This window comes from Callithrix jacchus, chromosome 19, assembly GCF_049354715.1.
Source record: "Callithrix jacchus isolate 240 chromosome 19, calJac240_pri, whole genome shotgun sequence".
NCBI lineage: Eukaryota > Metazoa > Chordata > Mammalia > Primates > Cebidae > Callithrix > Callithrix jacchus.
The window spans coordinates 41,764,345-41,779,335 of NC_133520.1; the positions used below are offsets into that span (position 1 = coordinate 41,764,345).

At 45.4% G+C, this 14,991-nt stretch overlaps 1 protein-coding gene across 4 annotated transcripts in view; it reads right to left on the reverse strand.

Moving 5' to 3' along the window:
- The window catches only part of SPMIP3 (sperm microtubule inner protein 3), a 31,863-nt gene extending 16,892 nt beyond the window's left edge, over nucleotides 1–14,971 (reverse strand). For 2 of the 4 annotated variants that reach the window (XM_035280809.3, XM_017966694.5), the window contains exons 1-3: nucleotides 14,868–14,971; nucleotides 9,878–9,946; nucleotides 2,808–2,903 (exon numbers count right to left, since the gene is read on the reverse strand). In XM_035280809.3, the coding sequence (XP_035136700.1) occupies nucleotides 2,808–2,903; nucleotides 9,878–9,933 (152 nt within the window). In that variant the 5' untranslated portion in view covers nucleotides 9,934–9,946; nucleotides 14,868–14,971. Of the gene's footprint in view, nucleotides 1–2,807; nucleotides 2,904–9,877; nucleotides 9,947–12,675; nucleotides 12,745–14,867 lie in introns of those variants that run through there. The other 2 variants (XM_078357200.1, XM_035280806.3) reach the window with 2 other exon arrangements.
- Nucleotides 14,972–14,991: the final 20 nt, after the last annotated feature.

Genomic DNA, 14,991 nt, shown 5'->3' on the forward strand with positions numbered 1-14,991 from the left:
AAAATATTAAGTGTTGGCTGAGATTTAGGAACATCTAAATCTAACTGGGGTGAGTAGCCTTATGTGAGTGTATCGCTGTGAACGAATCGCACTTAAAGAGGTGACCAAGGCTGCTTACCCATCAGTTGTGCTTGCCTGATCTGGTGACCTTGATTGTGACGTGGCTTCTTTAAGAAAGAGTGTGTTAGCAAAAATGGAGTGGCTCTGCCTGACGTTCAGAAAAAGCAAGGGCAAAATGCAGCCATGCTCGTGGGGTAGTGAACGGGGAGAGATGCTGGACGACTGGAAGGGTGCTCTGTGTGGATGGGCCTAAAGAATCATCGAGAACACCCACCCACCTCTTCTTGTTCTGATTTCATGCTTAACAGGTATCTGACCTTGTAAAGCAGATGCCTTAAATGATGGGTGAGCGTGCTCCTTTTCCTACAGAAGAATGTCTCCCACTGTCCATCAAACATTAATGGTCTGGGGAATGCATCAGTTTCTTGTGAGTCTGGATTCTGTGTGACCAGAATCCACTACCAGTCTAGTAACTTCTGTGTCACTGATGGCTCTGACTGCTGAACCAGGCCCTGGTGACTATTCCTAGATGGCCTCTGCTGGACTGCCAGCATGCCTCTACCTCTGCGTGTTTCTCCAGCAGCAGAATATTCTCCCTTTTCATGTAATCTATCACTGCTCTTCTGAAGACAAGACTTTCACTCAAACGAAGGACTCTGCTACTGAAGGATGTCAAGTTGGTGGAGGAATGTGTCTGGGGAAGGCAAGCCGTTACACATACCTATCAAGTTACACCATGACTGCAATAGCTGGACTTAGGACTGGTCCTGACAATGTCATTATTTCCTAGTTTTTGTTTTGTTTTGCTTGTCTTCTTTTTTCTTGCTGTTCTTAACTAGAAGCTCGATGAGCTCATAGACTGACATCTGCATTGAGTTTGCCACTTAAGGCTAATCTTGGGCAGGCACAAGTCTCGTCAGAGTCAAGGTTCCCTTTAGCTGAGCCATCCTCCAGTCGGACTGATATTTGGGTGTCGGGCAGAGGTGGCAGTGGTAAGTGGACGAGGGCGATTATCAGAGTTCACACAACATGGGGGTGTTCTGTGGAGTTGGTCCATGAGCAGCTCTGGCAGTGGGGTTCTGTCATTTCCTGTCTATCCTCTGGCAGAAAACATAGCCCTAATAGTTTAATACAGTATGGATTTGAGTTAGAACAAAGAGTTTTGAACTGGGAACCAGAAAATGAAAATAGATGCAAGCCCAACTTTTTTTTTTGAGACAGTCTCACTATGTTGCCCAGGCTGGAGTGTAATGGCACGATCTCGGCTTACTGCAACCTCCACCTCCTAGGTTCAAGCAACTCTCCTGCCTCAGCCTTCTGAGAAGCTGGGATTACAGGTTCACCCCACCATGGCTGGATAATTTTTGTATTTTTAGTAGAGACGGGGTTTCACCATGTTGGCCAGGCTGGTCTGGAACTCCTGACCACATGATCTGCCCACCTCAGCCTCCCAAAGCGCTGGGATTACAGGCGTGAGTCACCGCACCCAGCCCTTCAAGCCCAACTTTTATACCAACTAACTGGGTGACCTCAGGTCAGACATGTCACTTCCCTGAGCTACATTTCATTCATCTAATTAAACCAGAATGGCCCTTAAAGCTACTTCTTGTTTGATCATCGATTACATTTAGACTCTGCTGTTTGAAGCCACGCAGGCCACGGCCGCCTTCTCCTTGCATGGAGTATAACTGGGACTGACTATGTCATAGACAATTTAGAGAAACGTGCAATATGTACTAGATGTGGAATCCAGTGACAGCAATCGTATGTTGAGTGCTTACAATGTCCTGCAATATTACACCAGTTATTTTATTTAATAGATAAGGCGACTGATACTTGGAGAAGAAATGAAAATGGCCCAAAGCCAAACACTTCTTAACTTATCCTACTTGCTGCTTCTAACCCCTGTGGTTTCCAGCCTTTTCTAACTAGAAAATGAGGTCAAAGCGCCTGTGGTTTTCGTTTTTTGTTTTTCTTTTTGTTAAAGTCACACCTAGAAAGGCAGAAACCATTTAGGCTAAATTCATAATTTGACTGAGAAAGAAACTGGGAAACTTGTCCCCAGTTCCTGGCACTGAGTGCCTAAAATTTAAGTTACTTGACTAAGTTAAAACGTTCTTGGTGTTTCTTAAATGTCTTTGAAGAGTTAATGAAATGCTGTATTTATTGCTGCTTGTAGAAGTAATATATGCTCATTAGAGAAACTCTAGAAAATAGAAATATTTTAAAATAAAGCATAAGCTGGTTGGGGTGGCTAATGCCTGTAATCCCAGCACTTTGGGAGGCCCAGGTGGACAGATCACTTGAGGCCAGGAGTTAGAGACCAGCCTGGCCAACATGATGAAACCCTGTCTCTACTAAAAACACAAAAATAATAGCTGGGTGTGATGGCGTGCGTCTGTAGTCTCAGCTACTTGCGAGGCTGAGGCAGGAGAATTGCTCGAACTGGGAGATGAAGGTGGCAGCAAGCCAAGATCATGCCCCTGCATCCAGCCTGGGTGATAGCGTGAGACCTTGTCTCAAAAAAATAAAAAATAAAATATAAAATAAGAATAATATCACTACTTAGTAAAAAAAACACATTAACAGTTTGGTTTATTTCCTTTCAAACCTCTTCTATCCATTAAGTAATACTTGTTTTTGCTATTATCAATATTATGAGGAGTTGTGTGTCTTCCACCCACCTCTCTTTATCATTGTAACTTGAGCGACATTTTTGGAAACTGAGATTGCAGAGAGTGTCTCACCTGGGAGCTTTCTTTGCACTATCATCAAAATGCAGTCTTGCCAGCTGCCCAGGGTAATAGCCTTGCAGGTCTCTTCCTTGGTGAGCAATGAATATACTAGAGCAGAAAGTGAGAAGAAAGCCATTCTGACCATTAGTTCATTCCAGGAGAATGTCAGCTGTGGATAATACAAAACATATTTGGTCTTTGTCCCCAGTTCCTGGCACTGAGCCCCTAAAACCCATGGAATTTCTTGATAAGAGTCTTTTTTCAAGTTTATGGTCCTTGCAGGCCCCCCTCCTCCCACCACAACCTCCCGCATCTGTAATAAAATGTTATTTGTGTTCAGGATTCATAAGGAAATATTGAACATATCAGGTATCAGGTTCAAAATATGAGGGATAAAAGAAACAGGTGGATATATAAAACCAGTGGGTGGGCAAGCATGTTTCTGGAATAAAATAAAATGAAATGAAAAGAAAACAATAAAAAATAAATTAAGTAAATAAAACCAGTGGGGCAAATGTTGGTAACAGTTGAAATGTGGGAATGGGGCTGGGCACAGTGGCTCACACCTGTAATCACAGCACCTTGGGAGGCCGAGGTGGGTGGACCACTTGGGGTCAGGAGTTCGAGACCAACCTGGCCAACATGGTGAAACCCCGTCTCTATTAAATATACAAAAAATTAGCTGGACGGGGTGGCACGTGCCTTAATCCTTGAACTCCAGAGGCAGAGGTTGCAGTGAGCCAAGATTGTGCCATTGCATTCTAGCCTGGGCAACAATGCAAGACTCTGTCTCAAAAAAAAAAAAGAGAGAAACATGAGAATCAGTAAATGGAGGACTCTGGAAAAAATATATGATAATAATAATAATAAAAGAAATGTGGGAATTGGTAGTGGAGACTCATTATACTTTTTTTTTCTACTTTTGATGTTTACAAAATTTCATTTTTTAAAAAACTGTAACAACTAAGTCTGTAAAGACGAAACGTGAAGCAGCACAGCGATCGCAAGGCACCGGGCGCCTGTAGGCCTGGGAGGGAGACTCAGCCCTGTCTAGAGGCTGAAGGCTGAGGATTTTTGGGAGCGCCAGTGTGAGCTAACACGTGGAGACTGGGCGACAGTACTTCTGTGGGGTGAACGTGAGAGAGGGCGGTACAAGTGAAATACGAAGGGGCTGGGAGAGACCGGGCTGGAGGGGAATGGTGCTCAGATTTTATGCTTTCAAATACATCTCACTTTATTTTACTTATTCATTTTGAGACGGAGTCTCATTCTGTTGCCCAGACTGGAGTGTAGTGGCCCAATCTCGGCTCACTGCAACCTCTGCCTCCTGAGTTGAAGCGATTTTCCTGCCTCAGCCTCCCAAGTAGCTGGGATTACAGGTGCCTGCCACCACGCCTGGCTAATTTTTGTATTTTTAGTAGAGATGGGGTTTTCCCATGTTGGCCAGGATGGTCTCTAACTCCTGGCCTCAAGTGATCTGCCTGCCTTGGCCTCCCAAAGTGCTAGGATTACAGGCGTGAGCCGCTGCTCCCAGCAAGAAATACATCTCATTTTATAGTACATTGCTTTTCCTTTTATATTATAGTTACAAAACTGTAATGAGATAGGTTGGTGCAAATGTAATTGTGGTTTTTGCCATTACTTTCAATGGATGTTACTTTCAATGGCAAAAACTGCAATTACTTTTGTACCAACCTAATATTCTTTAACTTTTATATAGTTGGTTTATATCGTTTACAGATTTTATTTCAGAAGAATAGCAGAGATATTACAAAGTATCTGTTATTTAAAAAGGGGCATTATATCTGAAAGTTTGAGACCTACTGATGGAGGGGATAGGGACTCTGTGAGGTCTGGTGTTTTGTTTGCTTTTGAAGATGGAGTCTCACTCTGTTGCCCAGGCTGTAGTGAAGTGGTGTGATCATAGCTCACTGCAGCCTCTAACTCCTGGGCTCAAGAGATCCTCCTGTCTCAGCCCCTTAGTGGCTGGCAGATAATACAGGCATCTACATATATGCCAGGCATATGACTTATGTATGTTGCCCAGTCTACTTTGTGAGATTTTTTAACAAGATTCATGACACGATGTAGAAAGATCTTCTCTGATGGCAATGTGGAAAACAATTTTTTTTTTTTTTAAGACAGGGTCTCACTATGTTGCCTAGGCTGGTCTGGAACTCCTGGGCTTAAGTGATCCTCCTGCGTTGACCTCCCAAAGTGCTGGGATTGCAGGTGAGAGCCACCTCACCTAGCCAGAAAACAAATTTGAAGACCATGTGACTAAAATCAGAAAGACTGTTTAGGAAGTGATTGAAGCGCTTTATGTGGGACATGACAAAGCTCTGATATGATGGAAATGTGGAAGAAGAGGATGGGGCTGGTTGGGGATGTTTTAGGAGACAGGATGGAGGGTGAAAGAGAGGGAAGAGTCCAAGACAAAGCTGCATCTTCAGGCATGGGAAAGAATCCTGCCTGTCCCCAAGAGAGGGGACACAGCAAGTCTCCATCGTTGGGAAGATGACTTTATTGAGTTTGTGATGCCTGGACATGTGGGGTCTTTTTGGACCTCCCACAGATTCTGAGCAGTCAGTAGATGCCATAAAATTTCAGTCAGGGGCCAGGCACAGTGGCTCATGCCTGTAATCCCAGCACTTTGGGAAGCTGAGGTGGGCAGATCACGAGATCAGGAGATTGAAACCATCCTGGCTAACACATTGAAATCTTGTCTCTACTAAAAATACAAAAAATTAGCTGGGCGTGGTGGCACGTGCCTGTAATCCCAGCTACTCAGGAGGCTGAAGCAGGAGAATCGCTTGAACCCAGGAGACGTAAGTTGCAGTGAGCTGAGATCACACCACTGCACTCCAGCCTAGTGACAGAGTGAGACTCTGTCTCAAAAAAAAAAACCAAAAAACAAAAAAATCAGAGTCAGTAGAAAGCAGCACGTAGTTTTGGAGAAAGCATCTCGCTAACTATGTGTTAGATGATGGATAAAAACTGAAACTATGCCTTCGGTTCAACTCAACCACCCTTTATCGAATGCACACAAAATGCCCTGCGCTATGCTAGGCTCTGCAGAGACAAAGCTGACTAAGAAGCAGTACCTGTTCTCAAAAAGCTTGTCACATGCTGAAATATAAAGGGTCTACGGGACACAGAAGACGAAGGAGTATGCAGGATTTGGACGAGCAAAGGGGATGGGGGAGAGATTCCAGGGAAAGGAAATTATAGAGGCCAAGACTTGGGACAGAGTTGGGATCTGAGCGAAGTGTATACATTGGGATCAGAGCGGGCCTGTCTAGTGTGAAGAGCGAGCGCTGAGCCGGGCGACTTCTGTTTCTGTCTGTGCAAAGAGGACCTCCGGGTGGCCTGATTTGCAGAAAACCCACAGGCTGTCTGGGCTTGCCCAGTGGCTGGGGTAACATGACTGAGCCCTGGATGGTAAATAACAACAGGGGATTAAGTCATAAGAAGAGAGAGAAATTGGCACCATAAAGGGAACAAATGACATTTCTGGATGCAGGGGTGTGGGACACATCACTTTCTTGGGCACTTAGTCATTTTCTGAAGCACCACCTTGGAATATTACCAAAGGTGGCCCTGGGGCCACTTTACACTTTAAGAATCCACTGTAGTTGCTAAAGGACTGGTTTCTTTCTTTCTTTCTTTCTTTCTTTTTTTTTTGGAGACGAAGTCTTGCTCCTATGCCCCAGGCTGGAGTGCGATGGTGCGATCTCAGTTCACTACAACCTCTGCCTCCCGGGTTCAAGCGATTCTCCTGCCTTAGCCTCCAAGTAGCTGGGATTACAGGTGCGCCACCACGCCCAGCTAAATTTTGTATTTTTAGTACAGACAGGGTTTCATCATGTTGGCCAGGCTGGTCTCGAACTCCTGACCTTTGTGATCCACGTGGCTCTGCCTCCCAAAGTGTTGGGATTACAGACGTGAGCCACTGCACCTGGCTTGGGGACACTGGTTTCTATAGTTGCTAGGCTGTCGGGGGTGGGCTGGGTTTTGACCATGGCATGCATACAAAGGCTGCTGAATACAGATGAGTAAATTCAGCACTGCTCCTTAGAAGCAGTCAGTAAAAGCCGATTTGAGGATAAAGAATCCGTACACCAGCCCCAAGTAATTAATACTCCCTGACTTGGCCCTTTGGAAGTGTCTCTTGGCAGGTTTTGGGAGGAGTGAAGAGAAAAATGGGAAGGTGTGTGTTAGGAAATGTGTGTGGAGGGAGGTCTGACTGGGTGGAGAAGAGAGTTTTTGCCTCCAAAGGGGAAATGGCTAGCCAGGCCAGAGGCTGTGCATCTCCTAGCCTCAGAATGATTGTGAAAGCACGTGGCTGTGGAGCCCCGCCCCAGGGTTCTGCTCAGAGTGATTCTGTTGACCTGGCTGTAGAAAGCCCTTTCCTTCTCACTGGGCGGGTACAGGCCCTGTGCATTATTTCCAGTCCCTGATGGCTTGGCTCTTTGAGGTGAGGTGTTCAGTTCACATGAGAGAAAGCCTGTCCCCTGGGAGGGTGACTATAACTGGAGCAGGCTCTGGTTTATCCCCAGTCAAAATTCAACATGCATAGGAGAGGCCAGGGGTGTCCATCCCTCCACAGCCTGGTCCCACAGCCCCAGGTACCTTATGTTCCTATGACTGCACTCTTCTGGGTGATGGCCCTACTGGGCCTCGTGCTCTACAGAGTATTTTCACAGAAATGATCTCACTTCATCCTCACAGTCACCTTGCAAGGTAAACATGATTAACTCTCTGCTGTATAAGAATAGGCCAAGTCTCAGACAGGTTAAGTGGACTTTTAAAATAGTAAAGTCCATTTAAACGAGTACTTGCCAGAGCTGTGACTCAAATCCAGTTTTCTAAGCTCCATGTCGCATTCTGCTACCCATAATATGTGTGATATATTTTTTTTTTTTTAGACAGAGTCTTGCTCTGCTGCTCAGGCTGGAGTGCAGCGGTGGGATCTCGGTTCACTGCAGCCTCTGCCTCCTGGGCTCAAGTGATCCTCCTGCCTTAGCTTCCTGAGTAGCTGGGATTACAGGTACATGTCACCATGCCCAGCTAATTTTTGTATTTTTAGTAGAGATAGAGTTTCACCATGTTGGCCAGGCTGGTCTTGAACTCCTGACCTCAATTGATCCACCCACCTTGGCCTCCCAAAGTGCTGGGATTACAGGCGTGAGCCCCCACACCCAGCCTTAAAAGAAAATTCTTAAGGTGTATTCAAAAAGGACACATCATCCGTTCACTCCTTCTGTAGTTTCTGGAAGTAAAAGGACTTCTCTTTTTTGACCAAACATGGCTAAAATAGCTCAATATTAAAATAAACATGAGGCCGGGTGTTGTAGCTCACACCTGTAATCCCAGCACTTTGAAGACCAGTGAGAGGACTGCTTGAGGCCAGGAGTTCCAGACAGACTGGGCAACATAGCGAGACCTGGTCTCTACAAAAAATTTAAAAATGAGCAGGCAGCTTGTAGTCCCAGCTCCTCAGGAGACTACGGCAGCAGGAAGATCAGTTAAATCCAGCAGTTTGAAGTTGGACCATGCTACAATCCCATCACCTCACTCCAGCCTGGGCAACACAGTGAGACCTTGTCTCTAATAAATAAGTAGGAATAAAATAAAATAAACATGAGGCTTGCTCAAAGCCACGAAGCCAATGGGGCTACAAGAGGCTGACCCCGAAATCACAGTGTGAAGTTGCCGTCGTGAGTTTTTAGCTTCTCTACTTCTGCAGACTCCATAGCAGGTGGTGAAGGGAGAGTGGAAGTAGGATTTCCAGATGGTCATCTGATATCACATTTAGCACAACAAAACATATCTAAGGCTTGTTATTCTTGTGCTATCGGTGACCTTGAAGAAAGAGTGAAACTGCTCCTTAGTTTCCATCTGTGCTGTCAGCTCCCATTGGGAAGAAGTACAGGAGCAATTTGTTTCGCCCCAAGCAGAGTAAATGGTCCAATCCAAAATGTGGGCTTGGGTCCCTCAGACTTCTTACTAAAGCCCTTCCCAAGCAAAAACCAATATCCTTTTGATCTTTTAGGAATTTGGAGTTGCCTGTTTGCTTGGATCCTGCAATGAGTGTGAGGTTTCTTTTTCTTACAACTTTTCCAAAACCCAATGTAGACGCTAAAGCAATCCTATGTTGGATGCTAATTCACCATGTTGGTTTCTGATTAATCCCTTGTATTAGCCCGTTTTCATACTGCTATAAAGAAGTACTCGACACTGGGTAATTTATAAAGAAGTACTTGACACTGGGTAATTTATAAAGAAAAAGAGGTTTAATGGACTCACAGTTCCACATGGCTGGGGAGGCCTCACAATCACAGCAGTAGGCAAAGGAGGAACAAAGGCATGTTTTACATGGCGGCAGGCAAGAGAGCTTGTTCAGGGGAACTCCCACTTATGAAACCATCACATCTCGTGAGACTTATTCACTGTCACAAGAACAGCATGGGAAACCACCCCGCCCCATGATTCAGTTTCCTCCCACCAGATCCCTCCCATGACATGTGGGGATTATGGGAGCTACAATTCAAGATGAGATTTAGGTGGAAACACAGCCAAACCGTATCACCCCAGGCCTCTAAGATTTCCAGTTTCTCTATAGTTTCTGGTGTCAGAGCAGGTACTTACTGTTAAGTTCTGCACTTCAGCCAAACAGCATTGGTGTTATAGTACTTCAATTGTCCCACACATTGCTTCTGTATCACCCTTTACCTAGGGTATCATCTAAGCCCTGGCTCTCGGGCGTGATGGCACAGACATCCACAATCTCATCTCAGTGCCACCTGAGACACTACGTAGCTTCTGGTCCTAAGTCCCTGTTAAATATTTCTTTGTAAGAAGCTGGATTTGTCAGCCTCTTTCTTCGGCCTCTCAGCTTCCTCTGACTTTTGCCAGTAGGTTTGCATAAACATGCTCAACAGGGAACACCCAAAGAACTTCCCTAGACCTCCCTGGCAGTGACCTCTCAACCACTGAGCAGCAGGATGTGCGGTTCTAACTCCCCAGGGACCTGGCTGCCTGGCCACAGCCTTGAGGCTGTGCATCTGGAAGAATAATACCTTGGTGGGATGGCTCGGCGACGCTCAGTAAATTCTCGTAGTCGGATGGCAGTCATGATGGATGGGAATCTGAAAAAAAAATGGATAAAGGATCATATTGCCAGTTTTCACATAGTTCCACGGGTGAGCACTCTAGTACCACAAAGCCCATCTTGAAAGAAATCAGTAAAAAAGTTGACATAGTAGAAAAACTGTGGCTATGGACTATTTAGGGAGGAAATACAAGGTTAGCAAAGGAGCAAAAAGAAATGGCAAGCGTAAGGCAAATACACACAGATGTGCTTTTCTTTTCTTTTTAGAGAAGGAGTTTCGCTCTGTCACCCAGAATACAGTGGCAAAATCTTTGCTTATTGTAACCTCTGCCTCCTGGGCCCAAGCAATTCTCCTGCCTCAGCCTCCTGAGTAGCTGGGATTACAGGTGCACGGCACCCCACCCAGCAAGTTTTTGTATTTTTAGTAGAGATGGGGTTTCACCATGTTGGCCAGGCTGGTCTCGAACTCCTGACCTTGTGATCCACCTGCCTTGGCCTCCCAAAGTGCTGGGATTACAAGCCTGAGCCACCACATCTGGCCAGATATGCTTTTCTTTAAAAAGCAAAGGTAAAAAAAGGTTAATATAAATAAATAAGAAAATAAAAAGCAGAGGTCCTGTGCTGATGTTAGTTGGGTATAGTCTCCTGTCTCACTTCATTGTTTTTGTTTTTGTTTTAATCAGTTATGACCCAAGATCCTGTCTCATTTCCTTTTTTTTTTTTTGAGACGGAGTTTCGCTCTTGTTACCCAGGCTAGAGTGCAATGGCGCCATCTCGGCTCACCACAACCTCCACCTCCTGGGTTCAAGCAGTTCTCCTGCCTCAGCCTCCTGAGTAGCTGGGATTACAGGCATGTGCCACCATACCCAGCTAATTTTTTGTATTTTTAGTAGAGACGGGGTTTCACCATGTTGACCAGGATGGTCTCGATCTCTTGACCTCGTGATCCACCCGCCTCGGCCTCCCAAAGTACTGGGATTACAGGCATGAGCCACTGCACCTGGCCGATCCTGTCTCATTTCTTAGTGGGCCTTCCTACCTCACAAACTTGCAAGCAAAGCACTACATTTCCCAGAGTCCCTCACAACTAGAATTTTGGCTAGGAATGAGAGTCCCTCAATCAGCTGTACTTGTTAGGAATTGGAAGGTGGACACAGGGGAGAGGCTGCCGCCTTGATCTTCTCTACTGGCAGAGCAAGGTTGTGGAGATAGGGTGTTTTTCTGCAGCAGCTGCTGCAGTCAAGAAGTCAAGAAGCAATTGCCGTGAAGGCAGTGGCTGAACTCTGTCCCAGGGTTCAAATTCCTGCTTCCTGGGTGGCAGAGGCAGTGGCGTTGGGAGTAGGTTCTTGAACTCAATACTCCTGGAAGCGGCTTCCTGATCTGGACTGACATCGCTTTCCCAGTGATGGGTCAGTTTTGGGGAGATGTTCTAGATGCCTCCTGGGGCCCCACCCAGAGGCTGTTCCTCCAGCCCTTCTGAAGATGTTTTTAAAGACCTTCATTCTCTATGTTAACATTCTTTCTGTTTCCCATACTGACGGTAGACTAAACATACATGTTTCTAGTCTAAAATTTCTTTTCACATCTGTTTTTTTTTTTTTTTTTGAGACAGGATCTTGTTTTGTCACCCAGGCTGGAGTGCAGTGGCACAATCTTGGCTCACTGCAACCTCTGCCTCCCAGGTTCAAACAATTCTCCTGCTTCAGCCTCCTGAGTAGCTGAGACTATAGGCGCCTGCCACCATGCCCAGCTAATTTTTGGTAGAGTTGGGGTTTCACCATGTTGGCCAGGCTGGCTTCAAACTCCTGACCTCAGGTGATCCACCCACCCTGGCCTCCCAAAGTGCTGGGATTGCAAGCCTGAACCACCGCACCTGGCCCACATCTGATTATTTGCTGGAGAATGAGGCTTGCTACAAGCAAACTGCTACATTTAAATAATCCCATGAAGTGGTGAGACACCATCTCTACGAAAAATACAAAAAAAAAGAAGATTCACATGAAAAAGAGTAAACAATGGGAAGGGAAATTGAGTGGCTGGGGGACAAAGGCATGCTTTTTACCATTTACCTTAGGAATGTTGCGCTCTGCATATCTATTATGTATGCATAAAGACAGCTGGGCCTGTGGTTTGCACAAACATGGCTGGGGTATAGGGGGAGAACACTGGACTGAAACCCTTGTGGCCCGAGGCACGTCATTTTCCCACTCTGCGAGTTGATTACGGTAGCCCTCTGGAGGGTTAAATGGGGCAATGATGTGTGTGGGAGTGTTCTGTGCTCTTGAAAGCATCTCTGAGAAGGGAGAAATATGAGTTCCTATTGACAATCATGGATTACATATTAGGTAACATGCATTAACTCCCATTAGCTTCCCAGCAACCCTTCAGAGTCTATCTGCTTCCAAGAAAATTAAAGTACTGAGAAGTCAAGTAACTTGTACGAGGTTACCAAGGAACCAGGGTGGGAGCCGTCTGGCTGCAGAAAGACTTATTTTAACTCTTATTCTCTATCAAAACAATCACAGGGCACCCAGACCATCAGCCAAAACAAAACTAGGATTATTCAGTAACCAGGAGACAGAAAGGACTGGAAAAAAAAATGTGTCACGGCTCCTTCTTTTCCCTTTCATAGTCAACGGTTAACTCATTGCCTGCCGGCTGGCTAGCTGCTTTATTTCACCTGAGTGTGTTTTTCAAAGCAACTTGAAAGCTGATCACTGACTGTCTGATCTATTCAGCAAAGATTTATTAACCAACCACCTTTACCTGACGCTGCCAGGCACTCTAGAAAATGCGTTTAGCAAAAGATGCGTGATTTCGCTGTCATGTTGCTTAACAGTCTGGTGGAGGAGATAAAGTCAGATATTAATCATAGAGCCATACAAATATAAAATTAAAGCGCAGTTACTCCTAAAACAATCCTTTAGCACCAAGTTACCTCCCAGGCAGCTGGGTGGCTGGGCCCTTTCCTCTTTTAGAGGTCTAAAACATAGGCTCAAAGAGCAGATAAGTCACATTTGCTTCAGAAAACCTGCACATTTTCCCTGATATGAAACATCTGAAAAGCTTTTCTCCAGGAGAAGGACTTTCTGAAGACTTCATTGAAAAACGCTTTTTAAAATTGTCATCTGTTTTTATGGTAGGAAAGAATTTTAAACAGTGTTATTAAGTTAGGCCTGTAATCCCAACACTTTGGGAGGCCGAGGCGGGCGGCTCACTTGAGGTTAGGAGTTCAAGACTAATTTTCAGGCAGGAAAATCGCTTGAACCTGGAGGCAGAGGCTTCAGCAAGCCAAGATGATGCCACTGCACTCCAGCCTGGGCGACAGAGCGAGACTCCATCTCAAAAAAAAAATGTGTTAAACCAAAGTTTGGGTACTCCCAGTCCAATGTCCAGTGGAACTAGTAACAATTTCTTAGTAAATTTAATCAATGCATAGGCCCCAATTAAATGAAAACTACCAAGCTATTAATTAATCTGTCCAGAGAAGGGGCAGAGGAAGGCTATGAGTCAGGGTCCCAAGACTGACGTGATGTATCTCGTAAGACTTGGAAAATTCAGTGAGTCAATGGGAACGTGTGGAATAGTCAGGAAATGGCATTTTAACTGGTGAGTAAATTGTATCAGGTGATTTTCTGGATGCCTTTTATGAGGCCCCTTTCCTTGGAAGTGTTGCATCGGTGTTCATGAAATTAGAGGAAGTTCAACTCCTGGGGAAAGCCGTGCCCTAGTGATGGGAGGGTGCAGAGAAGGCATGAGTGAAGAGGTTCTCAGGACTGACGTGGCCCACCCTGGCCAGGTGCGTGACTACCGTTCTGGCTGCCTTCGAGCACGTGTGTGGTGAGAGGCTGCTTCGAAGTGGCTCGAGGTAACTGAGTGACTTTCACAGGCCACTGTTGCTTCTGTTTTCTCAGGCAGCCGGTTTTCCCAGTTCAGGAAGGTTGGTTCTCCTCTCCCCGGATTCTCACCAATTCTGTAGTGAATTCTGCCTGAATACTCTTTCCTTTCTCCTTCTCTAGTCTAAATTAAGCCCATTCTTCAGAGCCTTGTTCAAGTCCTGCAGAAGTTCTCTACAAGGCCTCTCTCCAGAGTTTTAAATGGCCCATTTCCCTCCTCTGAATTCCCAGAGCCCCTGGTAAATTCTACTCTGCATTTTGGTTTATTGGCTGCTGAATTAATTTATTCATTCTATTATTTAAGAAAAATTAGCTAACTCTCTGCCAGGCTTTGGATAAGGCTCTAGAAATTCTTCAAACAACAAGACATCTGGGTTTTTTTTGTTGTTGTTTCTTGTTTTCTTAAATAGACACAAGGTCTCGCTATGTTGCCCAGGCTAGTCTCAAACTCCTGAGCTCAAGCAAGTCTCCCGCCTCGGCTTCCCAAAGTGTTGGGATTACCGGCGTGAGCCACCGCGCTTGGCCAAGACAGCAGTCTATACAGCGTTTTGTCTCTCCAGGTAAAATGTGAGCTCCTAGATGCTGGGGACCACTTTGTTTTGGTGGCCACTATCTTCGCTCTCTTTGTCCTTCTTCTGTCTCATTCTCTTGCAAAGGGTTTCCTATCCAAGGAGTGCCTGATGCAGGCTTCAGAATGAAAGAATAAATGAAAGAATCAGTCGCTCAGCTAACTCAATAACCTGTTAATCTAGTTAACAGTTTTTAAAACTTAGGTCTTCTTGTATCACAGAGAACCAGATATCTTAAGAAATATAGGTGCACCCATTTCTAAGGAAAAAAAAAGACATTGAGTTAAAGGTATTACAAGAATTCACAGTGAAGAGGGATGAGTGTTCACTTTCTAAAAGAAATGTTTGCTTTATCAATAGCCTTGCCATAACGTTTCTTTATGGTGTGAGTTCCTGTCTGTAAAATACTTGAAATGTAGTCAACCATTTAGTAATGCAGCCACTAAGTGAGGAGAGAGAGAGGTGCAGGCAGCAGCAACCACACCGCTCTTACCTGCCTTGGCTGCAGTGGGCAGAGACCTCCTTGTGCTTAAAAGCACCCCTCTGAGGACGGCGGTGATTACGGCTGCCTCCTGCTGCAGAGCCACACTGCAGCCTGGCAGAGGCTGATCCCTTTA